The sequence below is a fragment of the Haplochromis burtoni genome, unplaced genomic scaffold, assembly GCF_018398535.1.
Source record: "Haplochromis burtoni strain Fernald_Lab_line unplaced genomic scaffold, NCSU_Asbu1 Contig_89, whole genome shotgun sequence".
NCBI lineage: Eukaryota > Metazoa > Chordata > Actinopteri > Cichliformes > Cichlidae > Haplochromis > Haplochromis burtoni.
In genome coordinates, this window is record NW_024582450.1 from 483,471 (window position 1) to 498,102 (window position 14,632).

Sequence of the window (14,632 nt, forward strand, 5' to 3'; positions counted from 1 at the left end):
TATATATATAAAGTAATACATAGTAATGGTATTGTTCTCAGTCAACAGCAAATGTGTTACCCTGAGCATTTTATGCATTTGGCAGTAAAAGTCAATGAGACGTGACAGATTACGGATGAATCATCGTTAACATATGCCTTTCCTCAACATGTCATCATTTCAGAGTCAGTGATACAAGTTACCTCTAGCCTCTCTGTTCAGAGGATTCCCTGTGAGTAAGAAATGCAGGGGAAACTGTAGGTGTTTCCGCCTCGCCTTCATAGCTGATCAGACATGACCGTATACTCCAGTGAGTCACGGCACCCCGATGCAGGTGTGGTTGGTTGCTGTGTTTCATGACACGCTGCTGCTGTTGTGGTAACTACTTGAATGAAAAAGGGAGGCCAGTGCAGAAACCTCCCACTCTCTCTGCCTCTGTCTCTATACTGTTACCAGGACCTGCCCAGCCCTCAGGGTGTGTAAACAGGTGCGTGCATGCATACATTAGGAAGAAGAAAGGGATTACAACTTGATGGACACTTGTTTCCTTGCCAATGACGTGTTCACCTTCGAAACTCCATATGGGCTTCTTCCAGTATATTGTCAGGAACATGTCAGGAGTAAACCAGGTGAAGAGTTCTTAGCTAATCAGGTTGTATTATTTCCGGCCCATGTCATAAAGCCTCGAAGCCCAAACTTTTCAAGCCTCGGGCGTCTACGGCCGCCTCAGAGACAGGATTAGTCCTAAGGATCAGCCAGGAACATTCCTAGACTAGATAAAAGGGGGTTATAAGGTGGTGTGCATGTGTGTTTTTTCACATTTGTGTATGTGTGTGTGTCCAGTGAGCATGAGTAAAAAGAAAACAAGCTCATCAAAAGGGAGGGCGTTTCCAGTCATCACACAACTTTGCCTATCCAGGTGTCACCATGCATGTGACTGAATGTGTGCATGTGTGTCTGTATGTGTGAGTGAGTGTTGAGGATAATGATGTATGCTCCGTTGGCTTAAACCGCACTAAGCTAGGCATAACAAAGCTTTAAAAGGAATTGCCTCTCAGTTTCTATCAGCGAGAAGCCGGATCAGTGCTTGTGAACAACTTTCTTTAAAAGGCAGAATTCACAGAAGTCAAGCCAATGACCTGTCGGTGGAAATAAAAGTTGTTTCAATCACAGGTACTGACTTGGGGGCCACAAGATAAATCGAAAAGGAGTCTTGAGATGATGAACCTGGCAACCTCAGCGGCTTAGTCTCACTGAGGAGCTTTAACATTATTTAAAAATCCCCCCCCCCCAAAACCATCTGATAGTATCTTCTATACTATGTAGTGTGTATATTGTATAGAGCTGAACCGAGTATAGTGTATATGATATTTACACTTTAAGAAATGCCTTAATAAAATGTGGCAAAGAAATTTGACATAATTAGAGTGAAAATCGCTCTCTACGAAAAATACAGCATTTTATTTTTTGACATCTTTCTTACCTTCCTGTTGGATTAGAAAGCACTCTCATATTCCTCAAATCAGTATGAAACAACTGAGACTTTCAGCTTAGTTTAAGATAAGACTAGAAACAGACAAATTCATTAGGTATCCTGGCTTTGTGCAGACTTGAAGTAACTGCTGCTGGCTAAGAAAAGTTTTGGCAAATAACCTCCTGTAAAACCACAAATTGGTGTCGTTACACTATGTTTTAAACAAATGCGATGCATTTTAGTGGCGCTTGAAGGTATGTTTTAGATTTAGCATTCTTAATGACAAGGGAAGCTAGCTGCACAGCAAAGAAGGTGGTCTACATAGTTTCTTGTCACTCTCAGTAAGAAAGATAAAGGCTGTATTTCCATAACTGTGGGAGTGTGACTTTAAACTAGCCTGGACTGGACAAATTGGCGGTACTAGAATTGGCTAATTTTGTTAGAAAACATCATGGCGTCCTGCGTCAGGTACAGTGTTTTCTCAAAGTTTGCTGTTGGTCTTGTTCTATTTGTAAAAATCACAGTGTTTCATCTTTAATGTTTTGAATCAGTTATTTTCTCATGTTTAATCTTGGTTTTGCTGTGAATGTTCAAATAGTGAATTAGCACAAGGAAATTCACTCAGTGGTTGAACCTCCGGCAGATTGGATGAAAGATCAGATAGACATTTTTTCCTTCTGAAGGCTAACAAGCCTAAAAGGTTGCTGCAAATCATCCTAGATTACAGCCAGAGGCCTCATCGACACTGAGATCAAGGCTCTCAGAGCAGCAGATGAAGCACAAGGGTCAAAGCGAACTTCTTCTCACACTCACCCACGTCTAGGATGTCAAGGGTGATGACATCAGAGGTAGCCCAGCCTAGCTGGTTTGAGGCCTCCACCCAGATCTCGTAAGGTGTGAAGAGGTGCAGGTCCTGGGTGATGCTGCAGGAGTACGGCTGTGTATGAGTGTAATCTGCACACTCTTTCTCTGTCCCATACCATCTGAAAGAAAAACAAAAAATACTGAACTCCACACAGCATTCAATAATGATCCTTCTAAAACACAATTTATTCCATGACGTGGTACAAGTTGCTAATTTATCCAGCTCTAGCATTTCTCTCAAATCTTTATACCAATTGAAATTGAATACAAACTATCTGTAGGTGCAGCATATAGACTTATTTTCCTTTTGGTGTTTTAAAACGGTTGATTCTTATTATTATTTTTATTTAAAATCTATATATTTTATAGCGCTTATACCCCATATGAAAATCACTTTTAAATGTTTTGCTTCCACACTGAACCATCGTCTCATGACACTACTATTATTGAACAGCGTTCACTCTGGGTATCATGTGTGTTATTGTTCTTGAAAATAAATCCAGTGGTATTTGGATTTGTTTCCACCTCTACTTAGACTTCTTTCATGGGATTTTCTAAGGAATGTCAGTATTGTCAAAAAACCCCAAAAAATCTTATGAAATATACTGCTTTTAACTGAAAACATTCGCGGTGGGCTTACTCGTTTAAAACCTTGGCTGCATTTTCATGTTTTATTTTGTTTTTCACTTCATCCATTAAGTTAGGCTACTGAGAAATGTTACTAACTGGCCAAAAGCCCTCTGTGCCAACTGGACAGTCATAGCACAATAGTAGTAAGTAAGCATGAAAGGTCTCGATGCTTGCTTAACAATCCAGTTAAGGAAATCCCAGAGAGTTGATTGTGTTCATCTGGATGCAATGTTTTTAGTGGGATAAAGCTTTCATCACTCATCCAAGTGAATTCTTCAGTCTCTAAGACTAAAGAAATCACTTGGATGAGTGAAAATGCTGCATCCAGATGAAAAGAATCAACTTTCTGGGTGAAAGGCTTTCTTTTTTTCCCAGCATGGCGTTGATAGGTCCACTATAAGACCAACTGTACAACTACTGAAAGACTTTTTTTAAAAATGGTTTAGGTTTCTCGGACAATGTTGGAAGAATCTATTGCTGTGAAAGTTATTCCTTTTCTGCTTTTGCTTTGTGTGAAAAGTGAAGCTTTGGCTGTCTTGTTCAGGTTGCCTCATTCACACTCTGTGAGCATAACTCTGGTTTGGGGTGTTGCTGTTGTTGCTCTGAGGCTTAGAGGTTTGATGGTGGGTTTGCAGTGGTGGATTCCTGTTTTTCCATGAAGTAGTTTTGCTCTTTCTTGTCCCTTAGTTGATCATTGCCCCTTAGATCATTGATTTTTTTCTATCCACGAATCGTGCAAACCAAAGTAACTATGTTGGTCAAGTCAAGACAAAACTGTCTGATTAGTAACTGCAATCTGATTACAACGTTTAGAACAGTGATGTAATGAACAGTAACTATCTGCTTGTCCAAAGCTGAACATTCTCACATACAGCACACAAGCAGAGATTATCTGTCACAGATGTGTTCTTACTAATGGAACTACTCCCTTTGGTTTAGGAAAATGGGTGTCGGCTTTCTAGAGTGACACATGATAGCCACCAGCTAACTGTTCTCACATGGGTTCATTTGGATACTACACAAACTGTGTATTAGGGAGCTGGCAGGATAAAGTGTGCTTAATTTGCAGTCTGAATGATTCAGATGTTTGCATTCTCGTGCAAAGCTGTGTGTGTGTAGGTAATGTGTAGATAGTAGTGTAATTGATTTAGATCATTTAAAAAACAGTGAATTGAGTCACTTGTAAAAGTTAAGCTGCAGTGCGTGTGTGCATACCTGAGTTTATACTTGAGCTTGTACTGCGTGCTGATATTAGTCTCTCCTTTTCCCCCTGGGGCCCAGCTACAAGTCAGGTCTTTGGTGTTCCTGGACCAACAGGTCAGATTGACTGGCTTCACTGGAGGCACTGGGAGACAATGGGGTGAAGATGGACAGAGAGTAGGACGAAGACAGAGGGTGGGGGAAATTTGTGAAGAGAAAAGAGAGGAGAAAAAACATGGCAAAGGAGAAATGATGAGTGAGGGTACAAAGTGATATTCCTCTGAAATAGCTGTTGTTTTGGGGTTTTTGTTACTGGCGTGTGTATGTGCATGTTCATCTCTCACAACACAAGGTGCTCAGGTCTAGTGTCACACAGAGATGAAGATCTTATTGATTGCATCTTTCTGTGTGTGTGTTAGAGAGAGCGTGTTTATGGTTTTGTGTTCTTGCAGTTCTAGTAAGCATTCTCATCACGGTTAATAATAGTAGTAAAAGCTCTTTAAACTTACTGTAATGAAAAAAGACCAAAGAATACAAAAGGTAATGAACACAGATCGCATTTTAAAGACTTAAATGATGTAGAACATTATTATCAACACCAAGTTAAGTGATTTATATCATTTGGCTTCTTCACTTATCTCTCACTATGTTTCTAAATCCAAACATAAAGTACACAGGCTATACTCACTGGACACTTTATTAGGTACACTTTGCTAGTACTGGCTAGGCCCCCTTTTACCTTCAGAACTGTCGTAATGCTTCATGGCACAGATTCAACAAAGTGCTGGAAACATTCCCCAGTTTTTAGCCCCTGTGGACACGAGAGCTTCACCCAGTTGCTGCACATCCCCGATGTGAATCTCCTGTTTCTTTACATCCCAGAAGTGATCTATTGGGTTTAGATTTAGTGACTGTGGAGGTCATTGAAGTACATTATTTAGAGAGATTATTTGAGCTTTGTGACATGGTATGTTATCCTGCTGAGAACATCCATCATCAGAGGACGGTGGTCAGCAACTACACTCGGCGGGGGCTGTGATGTTTAAACGATCTTCGTTTGGTGCTTTGGGATCCGGAGTATTCTAAGAAAATATCCCCCACACAATTACACGACCACTGCCAGCAGACTGAACCACTGATACAAAGCAGGACGGATCCATGCTTTGATGTTCTGAACCTACCATGTGAATCTTGCAGCAGAAACTCATCAGACCAGACAACATTTTTCCAGTTGTTTATGTCCAATTTTAGTGAGCCGTGTGAATTGTTGGTTCAGTTTTCTGTTCTTAGCTGACAAAAGTGGCGCCTGGTGCGGTCTTTTGCCGCTGTAGCCCATCTGCTTTAATGTTGAACATGCTGTGCGATCCAAGATGCTCTTTTTCATACCTCGCTGCAATAAATTGTTATTTGAGTTACATTGTTACAGTCTGGCCATTCTCCTCTGACATTTGACATCAACAAGGCTTTTTCCCCCAGAGAAATGCCATTCATTTCTCTTTTTCAGACCATTCTCTGTAAACCTAGAGAAGCTTGTGTCCCAGTAGATTAGTAATTTTAAAATGCTCTGCAACCAACAGCCACGTCACATTTAAAGTCACCTTTTTCTCAGCAAGTTGTGCTGACCATGTCTGCATGCCTAATGAGTTGCTGCCATATGATTGGCTGATTAGATGAATGGGTATACCTAGCAAAGTGGTCAATGAGCGTATGTTTTTTCCAGGACCCACACCTGCCAGTTCCCTGCCATAATAACATGGATGGCATTACTAAGTTTTGCCATCCTGTTAGTGAGATTATTGCTATTTAACTGTCACTATTCAAGTCCTTATATGTCTACTTGTATTCTGGCTACAAAAATAAGCACATTTTTCATAGTCTCATACTGTTTCAGAGCAAATAGGAATACGCCATATTAGGGTTGTCATAAGCCCCAAATCAGTAAGTTCTATAAAGTTTACTGTACCAATAAAAAAAAGAAAAACAGTACGTCTTAAAACTGTAGAAGTACAGACATGTGTGTTTGTGCGTGTGTAAAATGTCAGGCCCATACTTTATGAGTGATAGTGCGAGTAATGGACCACACAGGTGGTTAAAGCGTCGGGCAATAGAGGCCTCTCGCTGGGCCTGAAGGCAGGAACACTAAACATAAAATACAGCTACAAATGTGCAGGGACACTTAAAAATCTGCCCACTACCTGGTTGCTGTTTCCTTTTACTCCCATTTCCTTTTCATTCCATTCATCTCTTTGGTGTATTGCTCCTCTAAGTCCTCGCCTGCACTTATACATTTATGTAACATTTCCTCGTAGCGAAGCAGAGAAGCAAATGCAGAGAATCGTCAGAGGAATAAGATTATTTTAAAGTTATACATTTTATACTTCAACTTACTGCCAACATAGAGACAGGAGCCAGCCAGTATGTGTCCCTTGTGATTGTGACAGACAAGGTTGTCACCAGATGTTTGCTTGGAGGCATTGAGTCCTGCCAGCGTCACACTGAGGTTAGTCGCGCTAAGCACTCTGTAGAAGGAGCTGGGCAGCTGTTGACCATTCAGTGTCCAGAAAAGCGAGCTGGCGTGGACGCCAAGTTCGGGGTGGACCCAGCAGCTGGCTGTCAGGTTAGACCCAATGCGAAGTACAGGGTCCTGAGGGTAGATGATTGCTACATCTGGAGGAGGGTGGGAGGACATGGATATTAGAGGGAGTATGTCTTTCGAATGGTTTTAAAGTTTAGGCTAATATTTGAAAAAGTTACTGCCTGTGTTCAAGGGGCACTTCAGATGTACTAAAGTGTAGCTGAAGACAAAATATCCAATTATCTGCTGGAACCTTTATTAACAGTTTCAGAATTGTGCCCTACTTCTCTTTCATTTTTGGAGCCTAGTGACTTCGCTCTCGGCCCCTCAACCTTCTGATAATGCTCTGGTGCTTTTCACCACCTTCAGCTGGATAATGTTGCTCTATTTCAAATTCCTGTTCCCTGCTTTCCAGAACCACTCAGTCCTGCACCGTGCTCTCAGGTTTAGTGTTTCTTGGCTCTAGTGGAGCTTTGTTAGCAGGGCAGTGCTTATCTTGTAAGCTGAAGGCATGCTGTTTCTGGTCATAACATGGACATGTCCTAACATATTAGTCAACGTGTTTTTATCATCTTGAGACACTGCTCTGGTTCTTTTACTCGGAATCTGTTTCCAGCATAAAGTCCCTCACCCACAGATGGGTTCTGACTCGTCAGACTCCATCGACAGCTAAACTGGTCCTGCTGCAATGTGGATATGAGGGGCTGCCAGGCATGTTAGCAGAATCCCTGGCAATTTTATTTCACAGCTCCACTCCAACAGCTTCCTGAGCCTCTTACTACAAAGCCACACTGTACACCCTACAAGCCTTTTTCCCCCTCACTGAAACCCCTAACAGAATGCTACACAGTGCCACCATCAATATATGCTTGATGCCATGCCTGTGCAGGGTTTTACACTCTGTGCTCCCTGAGCTCATGAGCACAGGAGTTCAAGAGTAGCAAAGATAAGTTTCAGTATTTATGGAATGCAATGGCTGAGCGTGAATCAACTTATTGTGAACAGTGAGACCACTGAGGCACACACAAATCCATATGGAATCTCATCAATGGTGGAGTTAGACACTCCCATGGTTGTAGCTTGGTTGATTTTGCATGCCTGTCTCAGCATATGCATTCATGTTTGGCCACCACATGTAGCTGCGGGCCAATGTCTTCATTCTTGAAACCCCTGAATTGGCCTCATGAAGTTGTACTTGTGCTGGAATTATCAAAAGGCTTTCCCACAGTATGAAGCCCTCATCCACACATCTTCTACCTCCAACTCACGTTGTCGCCTTACGTAGCACTGCATGTAAACTCTACAGGGCACCACATCACAGTCAGCCCAGTCCCATGTCTGATTCACCTGTAAAGGTTTGCTGTGCCTGGTTTGCAGTGGAAATCTACTGAGTTGTCAAATTTAAGCCTTCCTTATATTCCATGACGTAAACACAGGCTGCCCAGCATTTTAGCTGCTGTAAGTTGTGTGATGCACTATTTTCCTCTAAAAGTCAGATCAGCTCTTTTTGGTATGTCACTATCACCCAGTGTTTTGGTAATTAGGTATTAATTCTTTTGTTCTTATTTTACGTGTAAGCGGAAAACGATGGGCAAAGCCTCATTCCACAGCCTCATTCCTTAGTTTGTGTTCCAACAGTGCTGCCCTGCCCAGCGCATCACATTTGAAACATCACTGTCATGAAGGTGGTTTGCTGCCCCCTTGCTGTACCGCGACAGTGGGTTTGCTCACTGTCTGCTGCATGGTTGGCTAGCTCAACTCCCTGCTCCAATCTGATTTTGTCCTCTGCCTGTGGTGGCTGATTTCTGCACACCATCCTCAGTGAAGCCACATTTCAAATTCCCGCACTGAGAAAAAATGGCTTTTTTTGTACATTACTTGAAGAAAATTCAGAAGAAAATGAACTCTGAGTCAGTTTTTCTTGTTTTTCTGTAAATCCACCAAATGAAAATAATCCAAATGTTAAAGCATTAATGGGACAACTGGCATTGCACTGATTAGTTAGTGCTATTTGTGAAGAAATGTAGTTAATGTTTGGGATTCACAGGTTTGCCAGCCTGTTATGTAACAATTTACCAGTGAGCAAAAGATAACTGCTTATTTGTGCCATATTTGTTGCCCGTTAAGGAACCTCGTCCTGTTGTAGATTATAGCTTTGGTACCTGTTTAGGACTGTTTGTTTTATATAATAGCCTCGCCTCTGTCAGTGCGCCCCAGGGCAGCTGTGGCTACAATGTAGCTTGCCATCACCAGTGTGTGAATGTGTGTGCGAATGGGTGAATGACTGAATGTAGTGTGAAGCGCTTTTGGGGTCCTTAGGGACTAGAAAAGCGCTATACAAATGCAGGCCATTTACCATTTACCATAATTGCTGAAGGTTGCGAGACCCACTTCTGCTGAAATATAAGTTTTAATATAGAAAAAGCACAGCCAACATAGCATGACACTGATTACTTTTGTTTTGCCCTCATTTAGACCCCTAACAGAACGTTAGAGTAGCAATAATTAAAATCTTACTGAGAAAAACCCTCTAAAGTTTTTCTTTTTTCCAGTGTCCTGTCTATACCATCTGCTTCATGATTCTGTGACAAAAATCTGCAACTAATAAGGGATGAAATGTCTGAATTGGATTATCTCTCACAATCAAGCAAATGTGCATGCTTGTGCATGCTGAGCTTCATGCTGTAGTATGTAGTGCAAATGCTTCTATGTAAAATTATTTGGGCAATGCAGAGTTTGCGCTATTTTGCGATAAAACATCTGACAGAAAGAGCACAGACATGCGCTAATGCAGTTTCGTTAGATCTTTTAACCCTCCCTCTCTCACTTGCATTAGCTAACACTGACGCAGTTCAGTTTCGTTGCGTTTTTGTATTTTTAGTTGTTTTAGCAAAGAAGCTGCTAAATGGTCAGAGAAAGAGTTTAGCTGTTTATCTCTTTATCTTATCTGACAACTGAAAGTCAAACAGTGGAGCTTTGATCTCACTACACGTGAACAAAATGATAAAGGAACAAAAAAAGATGGGGATATGGAAGAGAAGAGAGGAGACAAGAGGAGACGAGAGTTGAAAAAAATGACGCTAAGTCCAACGTATTGAAAAGCGCGGAACTGTGGAAAACCTTTTATGAAGGAATGAGCGAGGAACACTGACTGAGAGCATCAATACTTTGTTAGACCTCTGTAAATCTGTGCCCGGGGCCACATCTATTCAGCTGCCAGCCACCTTGCGCTTACAGACAATGTTGTGGGTCTTTTATGGAGGAGTCGCCTTTGAACAAGCGAAATCAACTGTAACTCCGCTCCAATATTAATATGGTAACCCCATCTTGAGCTCTGACACAACACTTGCACACATTTATGCACACACAAATGAACACAAACAAACACTTGCACAGAGGCTGGGTTGTCTTTGTCACTGGATACAGTGGACTGCGATCCATCTGAATAACAATCAGTGTTTATGTATTCCAGGCACTGAGGACATTGCCCCTGAGCAGGGTGCGAAGCCCCTTTAACACTCCTTCAAACACGGCGGTTCTAGACGAAATTACTGCTGTTTATTGCCTCTTGGACACACTCACTGGAGGAAATGGTTTGTAAAATATTATTTGTTTGGAGAGGTTGAGGCAACTCGAAACACAGCTCTCATTGGGGCAGGAGACGAGCTTAAGCCTGCGATGGAGATGGATGAAGTTACGGGGCGAGTTCAGCCGAGGAAAAGTTTTGAACTTTTGTTTGAGAGTGAAAGGTCTCCAGTGGACTTAAGCGGTATTGAGGCTGTCAGTCTTCAAAGGTACATGCCACCTCCTCTTTGTATTAAAAAGCTCCTCTCACTCATTCATGCAACGCTTGAAAGGCAGCCAATACTTTTCTCTGTCTGCTTAATAGAAGTACATGTGGAACTTTTTGAGGGGCCGCTTGGACAAGCCAAGTGAAAGAAGTCACGCAACATTTAGTGACAATGAGCCATGCAACGTCGTTGGTAAAGAGACCGAGGAAACAGCAACGGATGTTATTTGTTTCTCTTGAGTTTTTTGTTTTTTTACAGGTTTACATTTGAGTTATTTAACTGATGGTCTTATCAAGAGAGATTGCATTAGCTTATCTCAGTTTAAATAGGGCGCACAAAAAGAAAATATAGGATAGAATAAGTTTGTTTCTGATTAAAAGTCTGTTTTGTTTTAAAAAAAAGTTTTTAAAAAATATGATAATATCCTACATAAACGTCTCATTGTTTGTTCACAGAAAACTAAAAATGTAAAAGTTTATGAGCTGCAATGAAAAGTAATTATATGTTAGTGCAAAAAAAATCCACATTTAAACTGTTTTACTATGGTGGCATTCGTAAACCGCAGCATAGTCAGTGAAAGGGAAGCAAAGTCCATTATTACAATGAATAACATGGTAATGACCGATTATGTCGTATAATAAACAGCAGGGTGGCTTATGATCAGGGCCCATTGTCTCCTTTAAGCCCCTAAAACTGTAGTTTCTTTTATTAGTGCCTTTGAAACAGGATGAATAGCAGGAGATCCTCACAGTGGAGCTGCTGTTTGCCAGCGAGCTCGCCATAAAAACTAATCCAACCACTTAAAGAGTGAAATGGACATAACTTTGATTTATTTAGATTATTGTGCATTAAGCTGGTGGTTAACATTCTCCACAACCCCAGCAGATGATGTCATTGTGTTGATGCGGTTCGTAAAGCCCCCATGCTCTCCATGTGTTTAACGAGTTATGGCCTGACTTGTTGAAAATCAGCCTCATGGGAGATGAGTTCTCTCTGCAGGGAAACGACCAGTTTACTACAGCAGGAGCCCATCTATAACATGAGCTGTCAAGTGGACAAAGTGGCCGTTTTCTTTTTTCGTTTTTTTAAATGTATCCAGAAAGCCAGCAAAGTGGATCCAGTATGTGTCCCAAGGAAGTGACCTGCTGTTATGTAAGGCAACTTAGGAAAGAATCCGTGGAATTGGTGTTATTTTAGATTGGAAACACATTGTAAAACAGTATTATTCAAAAAGAAAAAAAGCCCCCTGCAATTCCTGCATGTTCTTATATGGGGTTCATACAATATTTCTTGTATGGAAACTATTTGTGGTCAACTATTTTTACTCTACTTGATATGAGCATAATATTTATTAGATTTATCCTTCTGTGTGTTTTTTCCAATGACTAATATTTCTTCTTAAGTAATTGTGTCCCACGTGGTATCACTAAAACACTGTTGTGCTCAAAAAAACTGCATTTCCCCCTTCAAAATCGCATTACTACAGCGTAATAATCCAATATTAACTTGCCTAATACATTTCTAAAACGTTTTACTGTAGTAGCAGCAAAAGTCTATTTTTACAACATATTTATCGCCAGAATCAAACATTCCGGAGCAGGACTTACACTGTCACATGGTGCTGGTGTTTACATTGGGATATTTGGGTGACACTTGGTTTGCATTGATTTCTTCCGAAAACTACATGAATATTAAATTAAAAAATAAAATTAAAAATTAGAATAAAATAAAATAAAACATAACAAACATATATAGCCAAACCCCCCAAAGCCTTCCCCAGCACTATCGTAACTTTGCGCATCGATGGACATCTGTGTGCAACTTACGTGTGGACAAGGACAGCACGCCGGGAATGTGCAGCGTGAGGAAAATCAAGCAGAAATCCAAGACGCCTTTCATTTTCCACCAATTACTTTTCTATATGTCTTGACTTCTCGTCCTCGTGTTGTTGCTCTGTCGCCTTTTTTTCCCCGATCGATCCTGGATACAAATTACGCACAGCAGAAAGAGGAAAAACACCACGGGTTCCAGGACCGGATTTTATTAACTCTCGGGACTGAAGAAGCGCACTAGAAAAAGTGTGACCAAGTGTGGAGGCAAAAAAATCACCCTCTGATAAGTCTTGGAGTAATTTGTCCTCATTAAAGCCAAAAAAAAAAAAGCGTGGGCATTACCACGTCCTGTTTGCAGTCTTCTCCCTTCTTAATGCTTCCTGCAGCTAAATCATACACAAGTTCATACTTTTCAAGCCCCTCCCCTCTCTCTCGCTCTCTCTTGCTCTCTGTCTCTCTTCCCACACAGTCGCCAGTCATTTCCCCCTCTTTCCGTCCTTTCCCTGCTTTTTTTCTTCCTCTCTCTAAGGCTCTCCCCCCTTGAGTGATGGTTAGAGCCATTCACTTTCACTGAATCACTCTGTCTCTGTTACTTTCCATGCCTCGGGTCTGTGCTTTACAATTTTTCACCATATGAGGCTATTGAGTCAGTGAGTGCTACAGGAAAGGTTGCCAAAGCTAAATCTTGTCTCTCCATTTTAATCCTTGTGTCAATGAGGAGATTCTTCTTCTTCCTAACAGACTTCCAAGTGAATTATGACATTTCCTCATTAATTCTTGCCGAGTTCTGCTCAGATATTTGACAGTGTTATATTATGACGTAATGATAACTGTATCCCTTAATCCTTTTAAATAAATTCCTAAGATCTTTTAATGTGCAATTTTTGTTTTCTTTTGTTTGGTTTGTTGCAGGGATGTTACCATTGAAACGTGTATCTTTGTTCAGCCTGTGGATAGGGAATATATTCATTTTATTGTTATTTTTTAATCTGCATTGATCGGTCTTGGAGCAAACATCTAGCCTACAGCTGTTCCACTTTTTGGGCACACTGGCATCAAAAATTAAATTGTTTAGCATTAAAAGAGAAATTAGCTTTAGAGACTCTTTTATGTTGGCCACCAGGGTTTATTCAACGGGAATGCACGTGACGGAAATATGAAAAACTCGTTCCTTAACATTAACAGTTCCAGCTCTATTGTAGTGAAACTGCCAGCCACTATGGCTAGACACTGAATAAGCAATAGTCAAAACACAGAGCTGCCAAACACCCACAGACTGCTTCACTCACTGCTGATTTATTTCATCTTTATTCAGTGTGACCTTTCAGTCTAGATTATCATCATCAAATATGTAAACACAAGAGCCAACAGACTCATAGATGCTGGGAAGATTAACCAGTCTCCTGACCACAAAAATAACAGGCCTTTTTCTCGGCAGTCATTTCGTCTTGTCATAGTCTGGGTCGTTAACGTTAACAGTCTTGCCGTTCCCCCTAAACATCCCACCAAATCAGTGGCTCCCTAAAATACATTTGCACCTGTGCTTTTACTTTAACAAGTTGAAATTTCATACACAACGTTTCTGAAAATGAAGCAGCTAAATGGAATTGGACCATTATTCATTTGAAGTTGTTCTTTGACAAGTCCAAATATCTCCAGTATAAAGGTCAGCTAGGCAAGGAAACGCCTCAAGGAAACTCATGAGTGATTCAAGGGAAAGGCAGTGGTCATAAACATCATGTTGTCATACATCACCGTTCATGTAACTTCAGCTTTCAGAAGACATGCAAGCAATGTAAAATATATGAATATATATAACTGAATATACCAGCAAAAAGCTGCAGACTAATCCAAGCAATAGAAATTCTACTTTTTGTCTTTATGGAAGAATGGATAAAGTAAACAAAGTGCAGTCCTGTGGATACCAGTGACATAATGTGCATAATTTTGAAAATAGGAGCAGACAATGAAGATCTCAAGGCTGATATTAACTGGAAACGTTTCAGAAATATGTTCATGCACGACTGTGCACACATGAAAAACCAGTGCCTGCTTATTTTGGCCAATCAGCATCTAATTTATACTGAAGATAAAATTCCTCAGAAGAAGAAGACAAGGGTGACTTTTGTTTCCAGAGAAGAAACTCCAATTCCACAGAGGAAAAGTTGCCCTCCAGCGGAGGTGTGGTATCAGCTCAGTTTAAATTCATCAGGATCTGAGTGGGAGTCCTCTGACACAGGAATCCGGCAACTCGTTGGCTGCTTCAACAGACGCTAGAGGAAATGCA

The 14,632-nt window shown here is 41.0% G+C and overlaps 1 protein-coding gene across 2 annotated transcripts in view; it reads right to left on the reverse strand.

The window, feature by feature from the left end:
* The window catches only part of crlf1a (cytokine receptor-like factor 1a), a 20,057-nt gene extending 7,304 nt beyond the window's left edge, over window positions 1-12,753 (reverse strand). For both annotated transcript variants that reach the window (XM_005934358.3, XM_005934359.3), the window contains exons 1-4: window positions 12,340-12,753; window positions 6,536-6,814; window positions 4,163-4,292; window positions 2,267-2,436 (exon numbers count right to left, since the gene is read on the reverse strand). In XM_005934358.3, coding sequence (XP_005934420.1) covers window positions 2,267-2,436; window positions 4,163-4,292; window positions 6,536-6,814; window positions 12,340-12,412 — 652 coding nt within the window. In that variant the 5' untranslated portion in view covers window positions 12,413-12,753. The remainder of the gene's footprint in view (window positions 1-2,266; window positions 2,437-4,162; window positions 4,293-6,535; window positions 6,815-12,339) is intronic.
* Window positions 12,754-14,632: the final 1,879 nt, after the last annotated feature.